The 21,232-nt window shown below is 47.6% G+C and overlaps 2 protein-coding genes across 8 annotated transcripts in view; one reads left to right on the top strand and one right to left on the bottom strand.

The window, feature by feature from the left end:
• WEE2 (WEE2 oocyte meiosis inhibiting kinase) overlaps window positions 1–3,733 on the bottom strand; it is a 33,593-nt gene extending 29,860 nt beyond the window's left edge. Inside the window, exon 1 of the mRNA XM_027572951.1 lies at window positions 3,389–3,733. Within this exon, the coding sequence (XP_027428752.1) occupies window positions 3,389–3,733 (345 nt within the window). The remainder of the gene's footprint in view (window positions 1–3,388) is intronic.
• A 9,336-nt stretch (window positions 3,734–13,069) lies between these two features.
• The window catches only part of DENND11 (DENN domain containing 11), a 47,680-nt gene continuing 39,517 nt past the window's right edge, over window positions 13,070–21,232 (top strand). For 4 of the 7 annotated variants that reach the window (XR_004819452.1, XR_004819451.1, XM_027573738.2 and 1 more), the window contains exon 1: window positions 13,189–13,749. Coding sequence is in view for 4 of the 7 variants with exons in the window: in XM_027573738.2 (XP_027429539.1) it covers window positions 13,482–13,749 (268 nt within the window). In the remaining 3 variants the exon portion in view is untranslated. The other 3 variants (XM_027573741.2, XM_027573739.2, XM_027573740.2) reach the window with 3 other exon arrangements.

Below are 21,232 nucleotides of genomic sequence, written 5' to 3'. Positions count from 1 at the left end.
TTTTGTCGAGAGACATTATTCCTAGATTTTGCCTTCCATGATCCCTAAAGTGACAGTGGTCCTTCTTTTAATCACACTTTAAAATGACACCTTACTTAGTCTAGAGACCCAGAAAAACTGGGTTACTCTCTTACCAATAGGACTTCTTAGAATGAGAACTGCTCCAAAACAACCTCTAGGACTAAGCCCTTTTGAGCTACTATATGGAAAACCATTTCTTACAGCGGACCTGTTATTAGATGAAGATTATTATACCTTATTAAATTGTTCACTCAAGGCTGGTTTAATTCATGTTACTTAATAGGTATACTGATCACATTCTCCCAAAATCTGACTTAACTATAACTGAAAGTCAATCCCATGTAAGCCCCAGAGACATAGTTTGTTTAAAAGATTGGAAGTCAAATACAGCAGGGGACTTCAACCCAAAATGCAAAAGTCCATATTGGGTTGTATTATGTACTCCCACTGCAGTAATATTAGAGGGACCCTCTTCTGGACTCATGTACCTCCTTCCCAGGGAACCGATGAACAAACTAATGTGCCTTCTTACTCGTGTGAACCTGTAGAAGATCTCAAACTCTTCCTCAAGCAAGGATTGAAGATGGTCCTTACCACCCACAGAGTTACTTCTTTGTGCAAATTGGACTCAGCTTCTTCCGCCTTCCATAACTCCCCTATAGGTTCCCCGACTGGACAACGTTGACCCATAGGTAGGGACGTCACTGTGCCCCTATTCAACAGGAAGAAGCTATAGAAGATGAGCTCTTCTGCCTTCAACAATCTTAAAGATTTAAGGGTCAGGCTTGTTCGGGGGAGGGGGTGGGGAAATGATGAGAGAATAAAAGGCAAGCTGAGGGCAAAACATGAACTGACACCCACTAAACCCCCTCCCCTTAAGGTGGAATATATATATATTTATAAACATTCCTCAGGCACTAGTAACTGCCTAAGAACAAAGGCAGGGGAAAAACAAATGGTCAATTGATAAAGATCACAGTCGTGTAGGACACGAAACTCCACTAGACTTTGTAACTGTCTTAATGATTTACAAGAAAAACACAGTCTTAATAATAGACTTCCAGGAACCTATAGACTCAATTTCCTGAAGCCCTAAAGTCACCATCGCCTCCGTAGGCTAGAAAACCCTATATAATCAGTCACTCCTCACAATCACAATGCAGCTCTTCCTGCCCACGGGTCCTGTCCCTGTGCTAGAATATAAATACCTTTTTGCACCATAAAAGGTCTCTAGAATTCTTTCTTGACCATTGGGCTCAACTATCCTGCATCAGAGTCACTTAGCAAATCCTAAACATCTCTCAGTTTATCACTGTGCACCATTGACATAGTTCAGGCCTTTCTCCTTTGTCAACAGATCTGCTGTAAATACTGCTCTGCCCCCCGGGTCTCTCCCACTCCTTGCAGCCTGCACATGAAGGCCAATTTTTCCAAAAGCCCTCTGATCAAAAGCATTTAATGAAGGTTTCAGAGCTTTCAGAATAAAATCTCGATCTAGCTCCTGCTGCCTACTCTGACCTCGCTGCCTGCACCCTCCCCGTCCCTAGCAACATGCAATTTCTAGGTGTGACGTGATCTTTCCCGTCCTAGCCTGGTAGCTGCTTTTCCCTTGGCCTCAAGTTCTCATTCTCTTCTTTAGCAGGATCGCTCTAGATCATCCTTGAAGACCACTCTCAGACTTTTACTTTCTTTGGAAAGGCATCCCTGATCTTGAGACTTAATTCCCAATTCCTTCTCATCATGCTGCACCACTCCCCCGGCACAGCTAATCTGAACTTTACTGTCTCAGTTGTTTAATTCATTTTATGGGCACTTTTTGACACAGTGAAGGATTTGCCAGCAGAAGGTCTGATATCAAGGTGCTCCGTTTTAAATGATTGAGTGAAATAGACATACCGTGTCATGCTTCCTTGCCTGCCTACTCTTGCTCAGAGCCACATTCCTTCAGCCCGCTCTCCTGCTAATTTACATACATCAAAACCATTCTCAAAGCACCTATCCCATAGTGTCTATAGGTACATCTCCTCCCTGTCTCTCTGCTGATTGTAAGCGCTTTGAGGGCAGAGACCGAGTCTTGTGCTCCTTGCCCACACTGGGTTCTCAAAAAATAAATGGATGATCGATTGGTTGGTGTTGGGACCATTGGAAAACCCACAGGTGGACACATAAGCACAGTAACAACAAACTCGTCTATGATACAGACAAGAAGCTTAGTCCTTCCTGGTGGATGTGATGTGCATACTCAGCAGGAACTAAAGGGGCCTGCCGACAGTGACTGTGTCTGCCACCAGAAGCACAGATGTTGTTAGGACAGCCTTGTGTACCTCAAGCTGAGCCAGCAGAAAGGGGAGCTCATACCGATCCTGAGGCTCACACACCATGGTACTGGGCTGTCAGAGCCCTTCCCTGGCTTTCATAATGTGTAGATATAATAGGAGAATAATCACAGCAAGAATAAAGGACTAAGGGGCACCTGGGTGGCTCGGTCGTTAAGCGTCTGCCTTCAGTTCGGGTCATGATCCCAGGGTCCTGGGATCGAGCCCCGCATCGGGCTCCCTGCTCCGCGGGAAGCCTGCTTCTCCCTCTTCCCCACTTGTGTTCCCTCTCTCACTGTGTCTCTCTCTGTCAAATAAATAAATAAATAAAATCTTAAAAAAAAAAAAGAAGAAAGGACTAAGTGAACTACTTGGGACCTTTGCCTATTCGTCACCCCCAGCTTATAAAGAAGTCCTCAGCAAGTCAACTCTTTGCTCACATATAATAAAAGAGCCTGCCCCTCACTAGACCGAAGAATGGGGGGACTTCCTTCGGGCAAGAGCAATAGCAGAGATATGTGAATATGTTCAAACACGGGATGTGAACATTCTTATAGGAGGAAATAGTAGTAAATAATTACATAAACCTAGAGCCAGTTGGAGTAATGGAAAGAATAGCAGTCGACGAAGACCAAAAGATCAGGTTTCTAGTCTTGGCCATCGGCTGAGCCAAAAGCCAGTTTATCTCTTGGAACCCGGATTTTCTCACATGCAGAATGCATCATGGGGCTCTAGATCTCAATATTCCTTCCAATTCCAATATTCTTTAGCTAGGAATATATTTTCCCCACCAAGATTTATTTGTGGCCCACACCAAATAGTTGCTGACATCAGTGGTTTTGAGAAGACAGCTAGCAAGGCATTTAGTTCTGTTTTCTGGCAATTTAAACTCTTCTTCATTTTCACCAATAAATACGTAATTGAGGAGATCCACAGCCCATGAGGCAAGTCAGTCAGATACACATACACAACCACGTCTGCTTCTCCAACCGCTGAGCTGAAGGAACACAGATCTTGGCGGCCCGGGGCCCCTTGCCCCGCGACTTACTTACTTTGGGAGTGAAGGGGCTCTCACAACGCAGCGGCTTGCTCCTGCCTTCTGGCTGGGCTGGGGTCTCTGGACCTTTGCCAGAGCCTGACACTGGAGTCCTCAAAACCTGTTCTGGACTCATCTCGCCTTTTGCCTGAAGGGGGCCGACTTCATGGACTCTACTGAGGGGAGGCCTGGGGGGTGTGGACCTTGCCTCCGAGTCCTGACCTTCAGCCCTGTCTGGGGTTTGGCTCGGGGCCTCCCTGCTCTCCTCTGCCTCCTCCTGCCTTTCGCTCTCACTCTCTTCTCCACAGTGGGAAAAGTTCAACTTCTGCTTTAGTTCTTTGTTAATACTGCTGTCCTCCATCGCAGCCAGAGAGCTTTACGGCGCAGGCGAGGCCTATCAGACGGGAACACCACAGAGCTGCAGAAGTAAGGAGGAGAAAAGACTGTGAGTTGGCAGGGCCCCCCAAACCCCCCCTGCCTTTCCCTCTGCCCACTCACAGCTACACAGAGCCATGCCATTAATTTGCTCCCTTAAGTACCACATATCTGTAAGACCGCAGCTTACCCTTATTTCCAGTCTGATTAAAGAAAGCTCCAGTGACTCTTGGAGCAATTAAACCCAATTTATGTATAGAACTCTTCCGGATATCCCATATAGTCTCCCTCAACCCATGTGCTACAAGATACTGGTGAGATAGTTGGATTCCTCTAATTTAGCACAGCTTTAAAAAATACCCACTAGCCAATTCAGGAGCAAGCTCATTACTGGAAAGAAATCATTTTCACCCGTTTCTGCCTACCGTTTAGAAACATCATGCTCTCCTCTCTCCTCCATGCACCCAGTGGCTAACCGCAGTTAATTAAACTCGGCATCACCGGGATAGCATAATCATCCTTAAAGAGCCACTGACTTATCTTGGCTGGAGTTCATCTCCCTAGCAGAGGGACACCTTAGATTCCTGCCAGGCGCACCTGCCCGAATTCAGGCATTTCACGCCCTCTACCCACCCACCCCCAGGTATCAGCAGTGAAAACTTTTAGGGAATAGGACGATTTTCTAAACTGACGAAAGCCTGGAAAAATCAGCGACACCTAGAAGCAGGTATGTATCACATGAAAATGGCAATTACTTTGCCCCGAAATGCCTTATTTTGTTAAAAAAAAAATTTTACCGTTTAATATACAGTATTTAGTATTTACAGTATTTAAATTATTAATACGGTATTTACAGCATTTAAATCATTTAATTTCTTTCTTGGAGGGGCTGCTTGAGTAAAAAACTCTGAAGAAAAAAAGAAGCCACCAGTATCACTTTATAGGAGAAACCGTGTGACAGCCCATTCACGGAAAAGGAAAATGATACACAGGAGCCCTCCTGTACCTTCAGGGGGGAGTCTGGAGGTGCTGGACACATGGAATTAGTTACATGATAAACGTGGGTGGAAGAGAGGCATACTGAGGATATATTTTTTAAATATTTTATTTATTTATTTAGTTGACAGAGACACAGCGAGAGAGGGAACACAAGCAGGGGGAGTGGGAGAGGGAGAAGCAGGCTTCCCGCCGAGCAGGGAGCCCGATGCGGGGCTCGATCCCAGGACCCCGGGACCCTGACCTGAGCCGACGGCAGACGCTCAACGACTGAGCCACCCAGGCGCCCCGGTACTGAGCATATTTTGATCTTGGCTGAAACAGAGTTAATTTCTCTTACAGTCTTTGGTTACTCGTTGCCCATCACTTGTCTTCCATTTCCTCTCTCTCCGTTAATCCCTCCATGCCTCTCTCCTCTCCCAGTCTTTCCCATCTCTGACCTGAACTCATGAGGACGTTCATCCAAATGCAAACTAACTGGGAGGATGTGAAAGCATTTCTTCAGCTAAAAGCCTTCTCAGGCTCCAGCTTTATGTAGGTGTGCACACCACCAGATCCTTCCCTAGCCCATCCCACCCACGCTGACCTTCCCAAATCATTCCACGGGAAACCCTGTTGCCCATAGCAGGCAGAAGCTCACTGCCCACCTCTGTCAGGGTCCCCCCATCCCACAGGGGCCAGAGACAAGAAAGTCATCACCAGGGAAAGGAGAACTCAGGTTACAAGTAAAGAAATTGCTATGAACTGAGATTCTGGAGTTGGGAGTGAGTTCCTTGTTCGCAGCTATCACAGCAGGCCATGTGATTTTATTCCTTTGCTACAGCCTGGATGTTGACCAGTGTCCCCGTCTCAGGCCATGAGGTGGGGAAGATACTCCCAATCTGGATACTCCTAATTTAGAATGAGGGGAATTGGGTGGTTGCTGACCTTGATGGCCCAAGGGGATGCCCGGAAGCATGCATTTTGCCTCTGGCCAACAGCCTCACTATTTGGGGTGTCACGCCTCACCCTTGTTCTTTGTTCTCAGTTTTCTGCACATTATGAAGAATTCTCTCTTTGAATTTGAGAAACAAGACAGAGGATCATAGGGGAGGGAAGGGAAAAATGAAACAAGATGAAAACGAAACCAGAGAGGGAGACAAACCATAAGAGACTCTTAATCTCAGGAAACAAACTGAGGGCTGCTGGAGTGGTGGGGGTGGGAGGGATGGGGTGGCTGGGTGATGGACATTGGGGAGGGCATGTGCTATGGTGAGCGCTGTGAATTGGGTAAGACTGATGAATCACAGACCTGTACCCCTGAAACAAATAATACATTATACGTTAATAAAAAAATAAATTAAAAAAAATTCCCTCCTTGCTTCAGTGCGTGTTAATATCCTTGGCATCTATCCCAGGCAAACAGCTTCACATCATGAGACGAGGGGTCAAAGGGGAACGCAGATAATCTGTGGCAATAAGGGGAAAAGGGGGATTTTTTTCCCTTAATGCCTGACACGTAATGGGTGTTCCCTAAGTCATTTTTGAATGGACTTGGGAAAGTAAAGTTAATATATCTCAGTTTTGTTTCGAATACTCAGTGTTTGACTTTTTTTTTTTTAAGATTTTATTTATGTATTTGACAGAGAGAGACACAGCGAGAGAGGGAACACAAGCAGGGGGAGCGGGAGAGGGAGAAGCAGGCTTCCCGCCGAGCAGGGAGCCCGATGCGGGGCTCGATCCCAGGACCCCGGGATCATCACCTGAGCCAAAGGCAGACGCTTAACGACTGAGCCACCCAGGCGCCCCAGTGTTCGACTTTTTGAAAGTTTGAATATTTTTCTTATTGTTTCAGGGGTTGCTGCGTGGAGAAAAGCAACATTCCTAAGGAGTAAGATGTAGAAGGCGGAAGGCAGCTTTGCATCTCAGGGCTGAGATCCCTAAGCCTGGTGTTTGGGGGAAGCTCTCTCCCACTGCTGAGTGATGAGAAAGCTAGACTCAGAGCCCCACTCTGACCCCACGTTGGTGCTGAGGCCTTTGAAACACCAATGGGAAGAACAGAAGCAAGAAAGTCTATCCATTCAAATTGGTTTCGAAGAGGTAGAAACTCATACTCAGCTTTGAGGTAGACTGTTCCTTTGCAAAAGTGAAGTTAAGGCCATGGAAAATCAGTTATTTGTTTGGGAGTCTGTGGCTCCAAGGAAGGACATGCTGGCGTCATTATTCCCCTAGGAGGGAGAATTGTGGGAAAAAAAAAAAAAAAAAGCATGAACAAGCCAAAACGAAGCTCTAGCACATTATTTACTGAAGACTGAATTAAGACTGAGTCATTCCAGACCCTGAAAAATACCAGTATAGGATTATGGTATATTTGATGAGGCTGCCTCACAGGACCCATTGGGAGGTCTGGGTTCCCAAGCAAGAAAGGGACATTCTTGGGCGCCTGGGTGGCTCAGTTGGTTGAGCGACTGCCTTCGGCTCGGGTCGTGATCCTGGAGTCCCGGGATCGAGTCCCGCAACGGGCTCCCTGCTCGGCGGGGGGTCTGCTTCTCCCTCTGGCCCTCCCCCCTCTCGTGCTCTCTCTCTCATTCTCTCTCTCAAATAAATAAATAAAATCTTTAAAAAAAAAAAAAAGAAAGGGACATTTTTCCCTCTGAGGCCTTCTGGGAAGCTGGCAGGCTCCAGGACAGGAAGCAAAGACTTGAAGAGGGCTGGGGCTGCAAGCAACGTTCTGGGCCTCGGACTGTTGGGCTTGGACTCTCAAGACTAGAGACAAACCTGAGGGAAGTCCAGGGTGGTGGAGGGGAACGTTGGCCTTGATCACCAGAACGTGCCCTTGGGAGACAACAGTGCAGTGGTCAGCGTTCTCAGACTAGGGCCTGCGGGCCTCGCCAACTCGGGGAGGAATCCTCTCTAGCTCACTGAATTAAACCAGAGGACTACACAGCATCTCTGAGGTCCCTGCCCGCCCCAGTCCCATATTCTTCCTTCTCCTTAACTAGCTCAGTGTCTCATCACAACCGGAAGTGTTGCTTCATCCCCGCAGAGGGAAGTATGCAGTAACTTAGACAAGAGCAGACGATGTTCATCAGCAACCGACATTCACCAGCTCCCAGGGCAAATCCACCAGCAGCCGTGATCTGTGTGGGCCCACAGCAGCACAGCATCTCAGGTGCTCCTGACTCCTCTCCCAGCCCAGGGTGTTCAGCAAGCCCAGGAGCCTTGAAGGGGACCTTCTCTTGACCGCCTCTCCGCACCCCCAAGAGAGAGTGCACAGAAGCAGACACCTGTCACTGGCAGGGAATCCGGTGATTATTCTATAAATCATTAACAATACTTTCTATTTGGCCTTCCACGTTTCCCGTTTCCAAGTGCTTACACAGCTGTAGCTACTAAGCAGCATTGACAGCAGAACGGAATTCCAAGGAAAGATGGTGGGCTGAGTAAGATAAAGCCTGGAGGTCATTTTAAAGCCTCATTAATTCTTCTTGTTTTGCTTTTTCTTGTGGAAATGTTCAAACATACCAAAAGTAGAGAAAATACAGTAGAATGAGTCTCCATGTATCAGTAATGTAGCTTCAAAAATTATGGGCAGCTGTAAAATCTTGTTTCATTTGTATCTGTAATTTTGTTGGAGGGGGTGGGTACTGGAGTTTTTTTTTAAGCAAATCACTGATAACGTCGTTTCACTCATGAAGACTTTAGTGCCATTAGCAAAAATCCTCAGAGTCATCTATTCTCTTCAAATCTACTATAAATCTACCTGATGAATAAATCAGATTCTAACAAACTGCTTCTCTTGCCAAGATGTCCCATTTGCTAAGACTAGAGGATGTCTGTCAAAATAGCTTTTATAATAGAGACATACTCCTTGTCCACTCACAAAGATGTGGTACTCTTCTTGGAACAAGAACAGATTGCTAACGTGACATCCCAATAATTTAGAGACCATTGATGTACTGCCCATATTTTAAGGAGCAGGTAGTTTGAAACTACGATCTAGACTCATTAGTCTGCTGATCGGTTCTCTATTACCCACAGTTAGGAAACTTTATGTGGCACTTGGCCGTTCCCAGATTCTCCAAAATTGGAGCAGATGGGGTTGCCTACATGACCTGGTCCAAGGCCATCCCCGGCCACAGAGATGAGATCTCTGTGTCTCTCCGTCTCTCTCCGTCTCTCTCTCTCTCTCTCTCTCTCTCTCTCTCACACACACACACACACACACACACACACACTCATTGCTCTCATGGGAAGAGATTCATAGGAATGGCAAAGAGCTGGACCTGTTGTGCCTAGATCTTGACTCACTATCTCTCTGCTCCCAGGGCTGGGGCTCAAGAAGTCACTAGTAATTTGGTCAAACATTGCCAGCCATTTCTTCATGCTTCTGATCCAATGACAAGACCCCCATGCTGAAGTTTTACCTTCCTAAAACAAAGCAAACGCTTAATGATTTGGGGGAAGTGTGACAAGGAAGAATTACAGCTCTTCCACAGAGGGTAACCACCCAAAACCCTAAAGATAGAAACTGTCAAAAGTGGCTATCCCTGCGGAGGGAGCGGGGTCTGGGGGAAGAGGGCTGGAAGAGAAGGAAACTGCTGCTCACTGTATGTCCTGCATGTAATTTGATTATTTTGCCATGGAGATCTACTTATTAAAAGAGTAAAAAGAAAAGACGACCTCTCCTAGAAATAAAAGCTTACAAAACTTGTAAGAATAGACACATCAATGGTAAAGAATACATAAATTAGTAAATTATCAGGAATTCAATATTGTAATTTAAAGGGGAACTATAAATCACAGGAATTGAAAGAATTATTCAATAATGGTATAGCAATTATTGGTTACGAAATTCAATAAAAATTTTAGAGTCTCACTTCATCATCACATTAGCAATATAAACATTGATTAGATTAGGAGATCAAATGTGGAAAACCGACGTATAAATAACTAAAAGAATAAAAGTGAATGTTGATCCAATTTCTGGGTAGGGGCCAACTTTCTAAATGTCAAATCAACATAAGAAATCACAAAAAGAATGGATAAGTTTGACAACATAAGATTTCGAACTTCAAAATTTCATAAAGCAATTAAGCAGCATTGAAACCATACAAAAAATTGGAAATAAGATGAACAAAAATTACGCCAGGCAAAAGATTACTATTCTTATTGTATAAAGAACTCATGTAAAGAGAAAACAAGAGCATGAAGACCCCAGCAGATAAGCAAGCAGAAGGCATCGGGAGCAGAAAGAACAACCACAAATCAATACAGATTTTGAAACCATGATTAGATTCAGTCACAAAACATTAATTTAAAAACAAAACGCCATGTTCATCTAACAAATTGGCAAAAAAAATATTTTAAACGGCAATATCTAACTGGGGCAAGAGTGAAAGGAAATTGATGTCCTTATACACCACTGAATCAACAATTTGGCAAGATTATCAAAAACCTTAAAAACACGAATATATTTTAACCCAGGATTGCCCCCTCTGGCACTCTGTCATAAATCAACAACCCGAATAGCAGATTACACCTGCCCTGTCACCCCTCCTTCCAGATTTCATTCCTTGCCTGATAGCTGCCTTCCCTGCTAAGCTCTAAGCCTGATGAGAATGGATGTCTGCCTTCTTCGCAGCTGCCCCAGTACTGTGTGCAAGGCTTGGCATGTAACAGGTAGGGTTAGTTTACAGTGAAATTTGGCCAACACTTTAGGCATAACAAAAAGAGGAAGGGCTTGATCGTTCAACAAGGAGAGAATGGTTAAGTAAATTTTCAAACATACATACGATGGGAACCATTAAAATGATGCATATAGGAAGTTCCTAATAGGATGGGAAAATGTTTGCAGTCAGATGCTATAGAAGAAAAGAATACAAAACTGACAGATGGTATGATGTCAACATAAACAGAGAAAACTTTTAATTATATCACTTATTTTAAGATGTAGCATTATTTTTACATGCCACTAAGAATTTTTAAGTGCCCCAGATGAGGAGTCTAGCACGGTAGCCCACATGCAGCTGTGGCAAATAAATGGCCGACACGGAGAGGGCTGGCCGGGGAAACATGCTCGCCTCTATGTTTTCATTGGCCGGAGAGAAGGAAAACATCTCGCCCAAGAATCTGAACTATAAGCCAGTGTTTACGCTCGCTTGCATTTTGAATTCCCACTACCAGCGTGGCCCAAAGAACCTCAAGCAGAGAATTAACTCAAAGTAGTCTCGGTTTGGTGGTGCCTCCAGATGGCTGACAAAAGCAAACACAAATCTCCTCTGTGAGAACTCGACCTCAGTGGGGCTGGCGGCAATTCGGAGTCACCATAGCGATGTTAGCAAGTGAAAAGCTGCACCCTAGAATTGGTGAAACAGGATAAGCAAAATCCTAACAGTGGCCAACTCAGTGGTGAGATTAGAGATCAAAATTACTTTATATAATGTATTTTATATACAGTATATTTTTATATATTATAGATATTTTTATATAATGTAGATATGTTTTTTAAAGATTTTATTTATTTGAGAGAGCAAGCAAGCACGGGGTGGGGGGGAGGGCAGAGGGAGAGGGAGAAGCAAGCTTGATCCCTGGGATCATAACCTGAGCCAAAGACAGATGTTTAACCAACTGAGCCATCCAGGCACCCGTAGGTATGTTTTATATAATGCAGATATATTCACTATTTGGGAACATAATTTTATTTTAAAATTTAGATATATGGGCTTCTAGGGGAACTCATTCTAAAATATAACACCATCCTAGGGTCTCTGAATGTGACTGCCCTGCATTTCCTCTTGCCCTTCACACTCCTTTCCCAGCAGAGCTATTCTAATAGCTAATTTTCATTTCTTTCCTATCATTTTGTGAAATGCAGTAGATCCAGAGAATATAAATCTGATGGTCAGGTATAAAGCCTCTTTCAGACTGTGAATGTGTGTTAAGAGGCCTATCATCACCATCATTAAAATTTTTGAGCACCTGTTATGTGCAAGATACTGTAGCCAGTGGTACAGAGGTGTGAGTCTCTTTTATTCACCTGCTTAGTTTACAAATGTCTGTTGTGCAAGGCTCTAGGAATCTGATGATAGACATGGTAGCTGGTGAGCTAAAACCCATAAAACGAAGACTGGGAAAGGCTCTAGGTTTAAGGTTGGGACGTTTGAGTCTTTTTTTTTTTTTAAGATTTTATTTATTTTGACACAGAGAGAAAGAGCACAAGCAGGGGGAGGAGCAGAGAGAGAGAGAGGGAGAAGCAGGCTCCCCCCCCCCCAAGCAGGGAGCAGGATGTGGGGCTCAATCCCAGGACCCTGGGATCATGACCTGAGCGGAAGGCAGACGCTTAACCGACTGAGCCACCCAGGCGCCCAGGGACATTTGAGTCTTACGTTTACAAAGCAAATTATATATATAGGACATATATGTAGGATGACTATATAGAATAGAGACTATGAGTTTATTTCTTGGTACATACACAACTTGAAAGGATTCAACTAGGGGGTTCGGGATGGAGTTCGTACAAAAGATCAGGAAAAAGAAGTCCTTCAGGGGAGAAAGACAAGTCAGACCTGAAACTGATGGCTTTGGAAATTGACTAAAGATTTTTCTAGGAAACCCCATTTTTATATTTAGAAATACTATTCTGAATGCCTCAACCCTTGAGTGTATCTGGTGGCTAAGTAATCAGAAGAGGTGGGAATAATAGGAATAGCCATTAATATAAGAAAGCATGAAGCCAAGAGAGAGACTTGTTCGGACACCAGATCTATCCAAGTTTCAGGAAGACCCAGCAGTCGGCTTGCTCTCAGAAGGACCCAGTGGATTTATGCACGGAGTGTCCCTTGGGGGGGGGGGTGTTGATGAAGATTCGTTCCCTTTGTGCCAGAGATTCAATGATGATACAATTTCACCCATCTTCCCAAGGAGATCGTCAGTGACGGCCCAGGGCTCCTGCTGCCTCCAGGCCAAAATCTCTGACATAACAATAATCTATTTAGGCAGCATTTAGCCTAAAGAAGGGGGACTGCTTTCATCGTTTATCTATTTAGCTCAATCTCCCCACTCCCTACCGCAAGGGCAGGTAAGGGACCATCCACCACCCTCTGTGGAGACTTAGTCGCCGCAATGGAGGAGCCCCGGGCAGGGTCCAGTGAAGGCCAGGGCTGGGCACTATCCAGCTCGTTCAAGGGCACAGCCGACTGGATTAGAGACACAACTACTTCAGGCCAAACACCAAAGTCCGCAGCTCCAGGAGGCCAGGCCAAAGTCCAAATAACATCAGAACAGCCTGGCTGCCTCTTTTGCTTCACTTCCCGGGCCCGCGCTAGCTTTAACCCCGCTTTGAGGATTATGTAACCCATTTCTGTCACGGGCCACCTAACGAGGGGAATCACAAAAATAATGATGGCGTATAAACATGCACGCTGGTACAGCTATCCGACCGGATCCTAGGTGAGAAGGGCCCTCATCCCCGCGCAGGTGGACGGAGCCAGGTGGAGGCGCGTCCATGCCACCGGACGTTTCCCGGACGCGGGCACACGCAGGCATCCGTGAGTCCAAACCCGGCACGCAGTTCGGCGAAGCCGGAGGGGAGGACGCCTTCTCCCGCTGCCTCGGAGCGCCGACTCGGGCGGGCGGGGCGGCGCGGGGCAGGTGCGGCCTCGGGCGGTGCGGCGGCCCGGCCCGGCCCGGCGAGGGGAGTTCCCGCAGCCCGCCCCTGCGCCCGCCCCTCGCCGCCCGCGGCTCCTCCTCGCCTCGCCATGGTGGAGCGGGGAGACTCGGCGCCGCTGCTGCGCTGGGCCCAGGGCCCCGCCGTCTCTCCGCCGCAGGCCCCGGAGCTGCAGGCTGGAGGCCGGGGCTGGGGCAGCGGCGGGGGCGGCCGGCCGGCCGCGGAGCTGCCCAGGAGGCGGGAGCCCGAGGAGCTGGGCGCCTCCGAGGTGCTGCTGCAGCCCGGGCGCCTGGAGCTGGGCGACGTGGAGGAGGACCAGGTGGTGGCCGTGTTCGTGGTCACCTTCGATCCCCGCTCGGGTGAGAGCCGCTCCGGGGGGCAGGGGAGCGGGGAGAGGGTCGCCCACCCCCGGGCTTTGGGGGCGGCGGGGGGGAGGGGCTCGCTGCGCGCGCACCAGCACCCACACACCTGCACCCCCCCCGACCCCGCCGCAGGGCTCCCTCGGAGCGAGCAGAGTGCCCCCGCGAGGTCTGGGCGCGGGGCGCGGGGCTTTGTTCCCTGCGCCCTCCGAACCCCTCTTCTTCCCGTCCCGAGGCCTCCCAGCCGAGCCGCGCTCCGCGCCCCCCTCCCCACAGCCTTGTTTGCACTTCTCCAATGCCGGAGGATCCTGTTTGCCGCCCCGGGCGCGCTGGCTTTTGTTTTCTTGCTTGGCTGAAAGGTTTTTTCCTTCAAGAGCAGAAACGCCCCCCAGGTGAACTCCTGAGACGGATTGTATTGAGCTTCCAGGTTCTCTGCTTCCCCGCCCTCGCTCCCCATCACTCCCCCTGCACGGTAACTTTCCGAGCGGCCAAGTTCACTTGCTCTGGCAGCATCGTTTGGACGAATTAGTGCAGGGAGCATTAAGGGATGGGACTGAGGGATTAAGCCGGAGACGGATTAAAGGAGAAGCCTCCTCAACTAGATTCTTTCTGGTTTATTTGGAGAATTAAAGGGTTATCTAAAATAATCTTGGGTTTAGCCACCCAGGAAGGAAGTGTCCAAGTGAACGGTAAGAGACTTCATGGGGGTTCAAAAGTGAGTAAATACGCGCTCTCGGAAAGCCTCAGGTGGTCGGTGAGGGGGCTCAAGGCCCAGCACATCTGCTCTCAGCACTGAAGGAAGGAGGGCTGGTAGTCCAGGATCTGGGGTTTTAGGAAACCTAGGTATTTCTTTCTCACCCTAACTCCTCAACGGAGTCCTGGGATGTGGAGTGCTTCTTAGTGAAGGAAAAGATCTGATTCCTCCTGGTCCTCCAAGGACGGGTTCTGAAGAACCGGATGGGTTGCCATGGGGTGGGAGGGGAAGGGTTGGGATCTTCAGATGGCAGAAGACACAGTTTCCTGGCCGGGTCGCTGAACTAGGGCCAGGGATTAAAAACCAGCAAGACTCAGAAATAGTGCCAACAGGTGGAGGGACTAGGCCTTTCTGACTCCTTTCTGTTCCTTGGCCCTGTGGCTTTCAAACTTTTTTGACTGTGACCCACTGTTGGAAATGAATTTCATATCACAGTCAGTGCACTCACACTTAACTGAAGTTTCATGAGGTAGTACTAACCCCCTTCTACGCATAGTACATACCGGTTGGTATTTTCTACTGTTTTTTTTTTTTTTAATTTTTTATTGTTATGTTAATCACCATATTACATCATTAGTTTTTGGTGCTGTTTTTTTTTTAACACCTGCTGGTTGACTGGTGTGATTGGGACTCCCAGATACCCATAATTTGAAAGGTTACTCTTTTGACCAAAGTAATCCTTTTTTATTTTTTTTAAAGATTTTATTTATTTATTCATGGGTGGGGGGGACAGAGGGAGAAGCAGGCTCCCAAGGTGCAGGGAGCCCGATGCGGGACTCGATCCCAGGACCCTGGGATCATGACCTGAGCCGAAGGCAGACGCTTAACCATCTGAGCCACCCAGGTGCCCTTGACCAAAGTAATCCTTATTGCTAGACAAAAACAGATACTTTGTAACTAATAATATTCCTTGGGCCCTACCCCATCACCTACCGGTAAATAGATGCAGGCGTGAGACTCATTCTCGGAAAACGCTGAAGGATAAGTAGAAGAAACAGCAAGGGAACACTAACAGGGTCTGATTCAGCAGCAGTAGCTCTGGCAGCAGAGTGTAGGGAGGGGAAGGAGAAAAGAAAAATCCTGCACTAACCACAGATGGAGTTGATAAAATGGAAGAGTACAGCAGAGCTGGGACCCTTCCACTGCTTTGTCAGTCCCAGCTGTGACCATCGTGTGGCCGGGTTTGTGTATGTGGAATATTTGTGTGTACATGTGATGGTGTGATGCACATACACACAAGGGTGGGTCTGTGGAACGGTTTTCAAATTTAGGTTAGTGTGGAAAGAAGGGATTGTAACTGATTCCTAGACACTCTGTGCAGGCATTTACTCTCAGTTGTGTTTCATGTAATTGTGAGCATCATTTATATCCAGTTCATCCATGAGCAAGCAGACCAGGGATGAGTAAGTAATTTGAAAATATTAACTAGCCAATCCACACTTGGCTCTCAGTCCAGTTGTCTTTCTAGTGTACTGCATTGCCTGAACCTCTGTCCCCCAATTTTTTATCATTACTGTGTCTGGGGAGTAGGGAGGAAGGGAAGGAGCAGAGGGAGAGGCAGGGAAGAGAATGTGTGTTTCACTTCGGTTCGTGGGTTTTGTTTTTTTGGAAAGCTGTTGTTCCCTGCCCACTAACTTACCTCTCTTTTGTCATCTATCGCCATCTAAGATGGCACTTGGCATCTTGTAGAAATACTAATAGCACCTCTGTAAAGTGAAAATTACATGGTACATCTCCTGAAGTGGAGGTTGGAATGAATTCTCCTGAGGTTTCCGGATCCTCCAAGGGTAGCACCAGGACTCAGAGCTCCCGCGCTGTCCCCCTGTGTGATGGGTGAGGGAGTCATGGTCTAGATAGCCCTCCGTTGCCCAGTGAGCTGGAGACATCACGGGACCAGGCCATGTCTCCTGGTTTTAGTTCAGTGCCCTCCTGACTCTGCTACCGAGGCAGATCTGCCGTGTGTTAACTATTTACTCTTGGTCCACCAGGAGTGGCCAGGTGGCTCAGTTACTTAGAGCGTAGTGCTAGTCACCTGGGTCCACCAAGACTTTTGCCCTTCCTTAGCCTGTCATACCAAAAATAGTAAAGCGAATGCTGGCTTCCTTACAAAAATCAGGACATTTCACAGAACTTCTCACGTGGGAGAAATTGTCTGGATCTTCTCTTGCCTGCTTAACCTCTCCACTCCCCCATGTTTCTTGCACCTGTGTCCTGTTTCCTTCCCTAGGAGCTCCTCCCTTCTCTCCAGACCACCCAGTCATTTACTGCCCGGCCCGTGGCGATTTCATTCAGCTTCCCACCTGGCATATGTAACTGTTGGCACCTGTGCACCCAAGAGGGCGAGAGATGTAGGCGAGAAGGCACAGCTGTGCTGCATCTGTGGGGTGGGCGTGGTCCTTGCGGTGAAAGGGGTTGAAGAGAGGGTGTGAGGGAGGAGTGGGTCCTTGTTGGGGTTTGGGCGGGTGTGCACACGTCCGGCAGGACTACGCCTAGTGATTCCCAGTCTGGGGTATGGCAATGAGACTCTAGGTTTTCGATTGGGCATCTGTAGGAAGAATCAGAGAAGAGGGTAGAGGCATAAAGAATATGATTTTCTTTGGATTCATGGCTTGAAAATTATGCTGGCCAATCTATAAATGATGTGAGGACTAGGGACTTCAGGTTCAAGTGGAGAGGCGCTCTCTCTCTCTCTCTCTCTCTCTCTCTCTCTCACTCACTCACTCACTCACTCATTCAGTCTCTCCCTGGAGCAGAGAGCCCTTAGGATGGCCGTGCTGGCCATCTGGGCTACAAAGCTATTGAAACCAGGCCCAGATGCTAACTATGCAAGCCAGGTGGAAGAGGTTTGGCAGCCAGAATCTTGTTTTTTCATTGTGTTCAACCCATGATTCAAGCCCAGATTTTTCATTTGTATTTTGTTCTTTGAGTTTCTAGTAAAATTTTCTTTTTTTCTGCCCTCTGGTGTGTGGGCCTGCGGCAGATAAGGCTTTGGACACAATGTCTGACACCAGTGAATCACTGGAGTGTTTCTTGATAAGAAATCCACTTTAAAAGGCTACATCCCCCCCCCCACACACACACCGATTTATTTCGTGGGGAGCCTGGGGGGAATTCCTATGCATTGTGTGTTTGCCTTGGGCCGCTGGGGAAGGCCGAAAGGAGGAGAGCTGAGGTTTTTATAAGATCCCCCATTTCGCTTTGTGCTTCCTGATGAGGAATGAATTACTACCTGTTCCTCCCTCAGCCGCTAGCCACTGCCTAAATTATACCTCAACACCTGTTTAATTCTGTCTCAGCGCTCCTGTTTGTCACATGAGTGTTTAAGATCACTCACTAATTTTAATCTCCATATATTCCCCATGAAGTCCTCACAATCCCAGCATTTTCTTTTACGCAGTGGGGATGAGGGGGGCGCCGCAGATTCGGGTTAGGTGTGGGGGCCTAGGCACAAGCCTGGAGCACTGCCCGGGTCACCTGACTTGCGCGGATAGTAAATGGCTCCAGCCATGGCTGGGGAAGTGACAAAAGTAGAATGAGAATGGAAGATTTGGAACATAATTTTGCAACGCAAAGAACAGTCCTAAGAATAGCCAGCTCAAAAGGGCAAAGAGAGGGCCCGTACTGCTGGTCAACCAGGAGGGCCTTAGAATGGTTACCCGTGCCACATCCTTTCTCAGTAGCTCCCTCAGATGTCCGTGGAATACAGCTGTGGTTCATTTCATTCATCCCACATTGGCAGAATCTTCCCCGGCTACCGGTGATTCACCTGCTTGTGGTTTTCAGGGAGAAGTCCGTTTGTGGCCATCGACTATGAATTCTGTTTCTTCCTTTAAGAGATGAGAGTAAAGCAGGAGTGGGAGTCATCATGGCCACCAGTTACGGGGGCCCACTGTGGCCGGGAGCTGGGCTGGGGGTTTACAGGGACCTGACCTCTGACCCTTCCAGCACTGCTCGTCCCTGTCATGGTGAGAAAAGCAGATGCACTGAGCCATTAAGCCATTTGAAGTCATGGAGCAGAGAGAGCAGAGCTCGGCAGCGAACTGGGTCTCCGGGGCCTGCCCTCCCACCGCACCCCGCTGCCTAGGGTAACATGATACAGGGCCCGTGAAATGGTACGGTTTTTTCCACCTAAAATTAATTCATTGGAATTCAGCCATGGATTGGCCTAGGGCTGACTTGAAATCATCAGGATTGATTTCTTCCTGCCTTACGTTTCTTTATACTGATTCTTCCTTTGCTTGGCTCATACTCTCATCCCAGGTGGTTTTAAAACTATTTAAAACCATTTAAGACCGAAAGTCAATAGAGGCTGTTTCCTTTTCTGGTGTTTGGAGTCTTTTGAGGTTTCTGCCTTCTCTGGCATTTGGTGGCCTCCTAAGGAAATGAGGCGAATGTGGTGTTGGGACTACAAGTACCCCTGGATTCTTGCCTTTCTTCCGGAGACAAGATTCCTTCTTACTTCCCGGCCGGAATTTGCGGAGGTGTGTATGCTGATGAAAAGAAGCTGATGGACCGAGTACCAAAAAAAAAGGCATATTTTGGGGAGGAAAGAGGGGTGCAAAGCTCCATCTTGAGGTCAGAAGGAGCTGTAACAGGACCATGAGCTGACACAGCCACTGTTTCTTTTTTTTTTTTTTAAGATTTTATTTATTTATTTGAGAGAGAGCGAGAGGGAGAGTGAGAAACAGCATGAGAAGGGAGAGGGTCAGAGGAGGAAATAGGCTCCCTGCCGAGGTGAGAGCCTGATGTGGGACTCAATCCCAGAACTTCGGGATCATGACCTGAGCAGAAGGCAGTCGCTTAACCAACTGAGCCACCCAGGCGCCCCTACAGCCCCTGTTTCTGATGTGAAGACCTCAAGAGGAAATTTTTTTTTAATTTAAATTCAACTGAATTACCATAGAGTGTATTATTAGTTTCAGAGGTAGAGGTCAGTGATTCATCAGTCGTATATAACACCCAGCGCTCATCACATCACCCTGTTACCCCATCCGCCCAGCCACCTCCCCTCCAGCAACTCTGGTTGTTTCTGAGAGTTAGTCTCTTAGGGTTTGCCTCCCTCTCTGTTTTCTTCTTATTTTTCCTTCCCTTCCCCTGTGTTCAAGAGGAAATTCATGATTGGGAACCATGCAACAGGAGGGAGAGGAGGAGGAAGGGAAGTCACGTGTTTCCCCTTAGCGATCATTTTGGTTAAGATCCTTGCTCTGTCTACTCGAAATACTTTTTTTTTTGAGAACCATTTTTTTATTATGTTAATCACCATACATTACATCATTAGTTTTTGATGTAGTGTTCCATGATTCATTGTTTGTGCATAACACCCCGTGCTCCACGCAGAACGTGCCCTCTTTAGTACCCATCACCAGGCTAACCCGTCCCTCCACCCCCCTCCCCTCTAGAACCCTCAGTTTGTTTCTCAGAGTCCATAGTCTCTCATGGTTCATCTCTCCCTCTGATTTCCCCCCATTCATTTTTCCCTTCCTACTATCTTCTTCTTTTTAACATACAATGTATTGTTTCAGAGGTACAGATCTGTGATTCAATGGTCTTACACAATTCACAGCGCTCACCATAGCACACACCCTCCCCAATGTCTATCACCCAGCCACCCCATCCCTCCCACCCCCACCACTCCAGCAACCCTCATTTTGTCTCCTGAGATTAAGAATGCCTCATATCAGTGAGATCATATAATGTCTTTCTCTGATTGACATTTCGCTCAGCATAATACCCTCCAGTTCCATCCACGTCATTGCAAATGGCAAGCTTTCATTCCTTTTGACGGCTGCATAATATTCCATTACACACACACACACACACACACACACACACCCACCCACCCACCCACATCTTCTTTATCCATTCATCTGTCGATGGACATCTTGGCTCTTTCCATAGTTTGGCTATTTTGGACATTGCTGCTATAAACATCGGGGTGCACGTACCCCTTCGGATCCCTACATTTGTATCTTTGGGGTAAATACCCAGTAGTGCAATTGCTGGGTCGTAGGGTAGCTCTATTTTGAACTTTGTGAGGCACCTCCGTACTGTTTTCCAGAGTGGTTGCACCAGTTTGCATTCCCACCAACAGTGTAGGAGGGTTCCCCTTTCTCCGCATCCCTGCCAACATCTGTCATTTCCTGACTTGTTAATTTTAGCCATTCTGACTGGTGTGAGGGGGTATCTCATTGAGGTTTTGATTTGGATTTCCCTGATGCTGAGCGATGTTGAGCACTTTTTCATCTGTCTCTTGGCCATTTGGATGTCTTTGGAAAAATGTCTGTTCATGTCTTCTGCCCATTTCTTGATTGGATCACGAAATACTTTGAGCTGGACTTTCTAGCAGACAGCAGGAGCAGCACTGAGGTCTGCTCTCCCAGAGACTGCACAGAAGCAGAAAGAAGGCTGAGGCCGTCCTGGTTGTCGGGGATGGGACGGCGTAGGGCTCAGCGAACTCAGGAGCTGTCAGGCATCAGCCCTGGGAGGCACCAGCAGCCACACAGCTGCCGGGCTGACCTGCAGAACAGCGGAGTGGCAGGTTCACACCATCTGTGTGTCCACAGCCAGCCTCAGCCTTGCCCTCTGGCTCCCCCTGGGTGACTGAGCTGCCCGCCCAATAAGCTGGGCAGTCCAGATTCCTTTCAACAGGGACATATTTGCCTTTGCCTGAGCCCAGCCCCTGGCACTTGCTGCCAAGTTCTGCTCTGCCGATATTTATTGAATGGCTGG

Source organism: Zalophus californianus, chromosome 12, assembly GCF_009762305.2.
Source record: "Zalophus californianus isolate mZalCal1 chromosome 12, mZalCal1.pri.v2, whole genome shotgun sequence".
In the NCBI taxonomy this organism is placed as follows: Eukaryota; Metazoa; Chordata; class Mammalia; order Carnivora; family Otariidae; genus Zalophus; species Zalophus californianus.
Note: the sequence above shows the minus strand (reverse complement) of the source record. Positions and strands in the feature narration are given on the sequence as shown.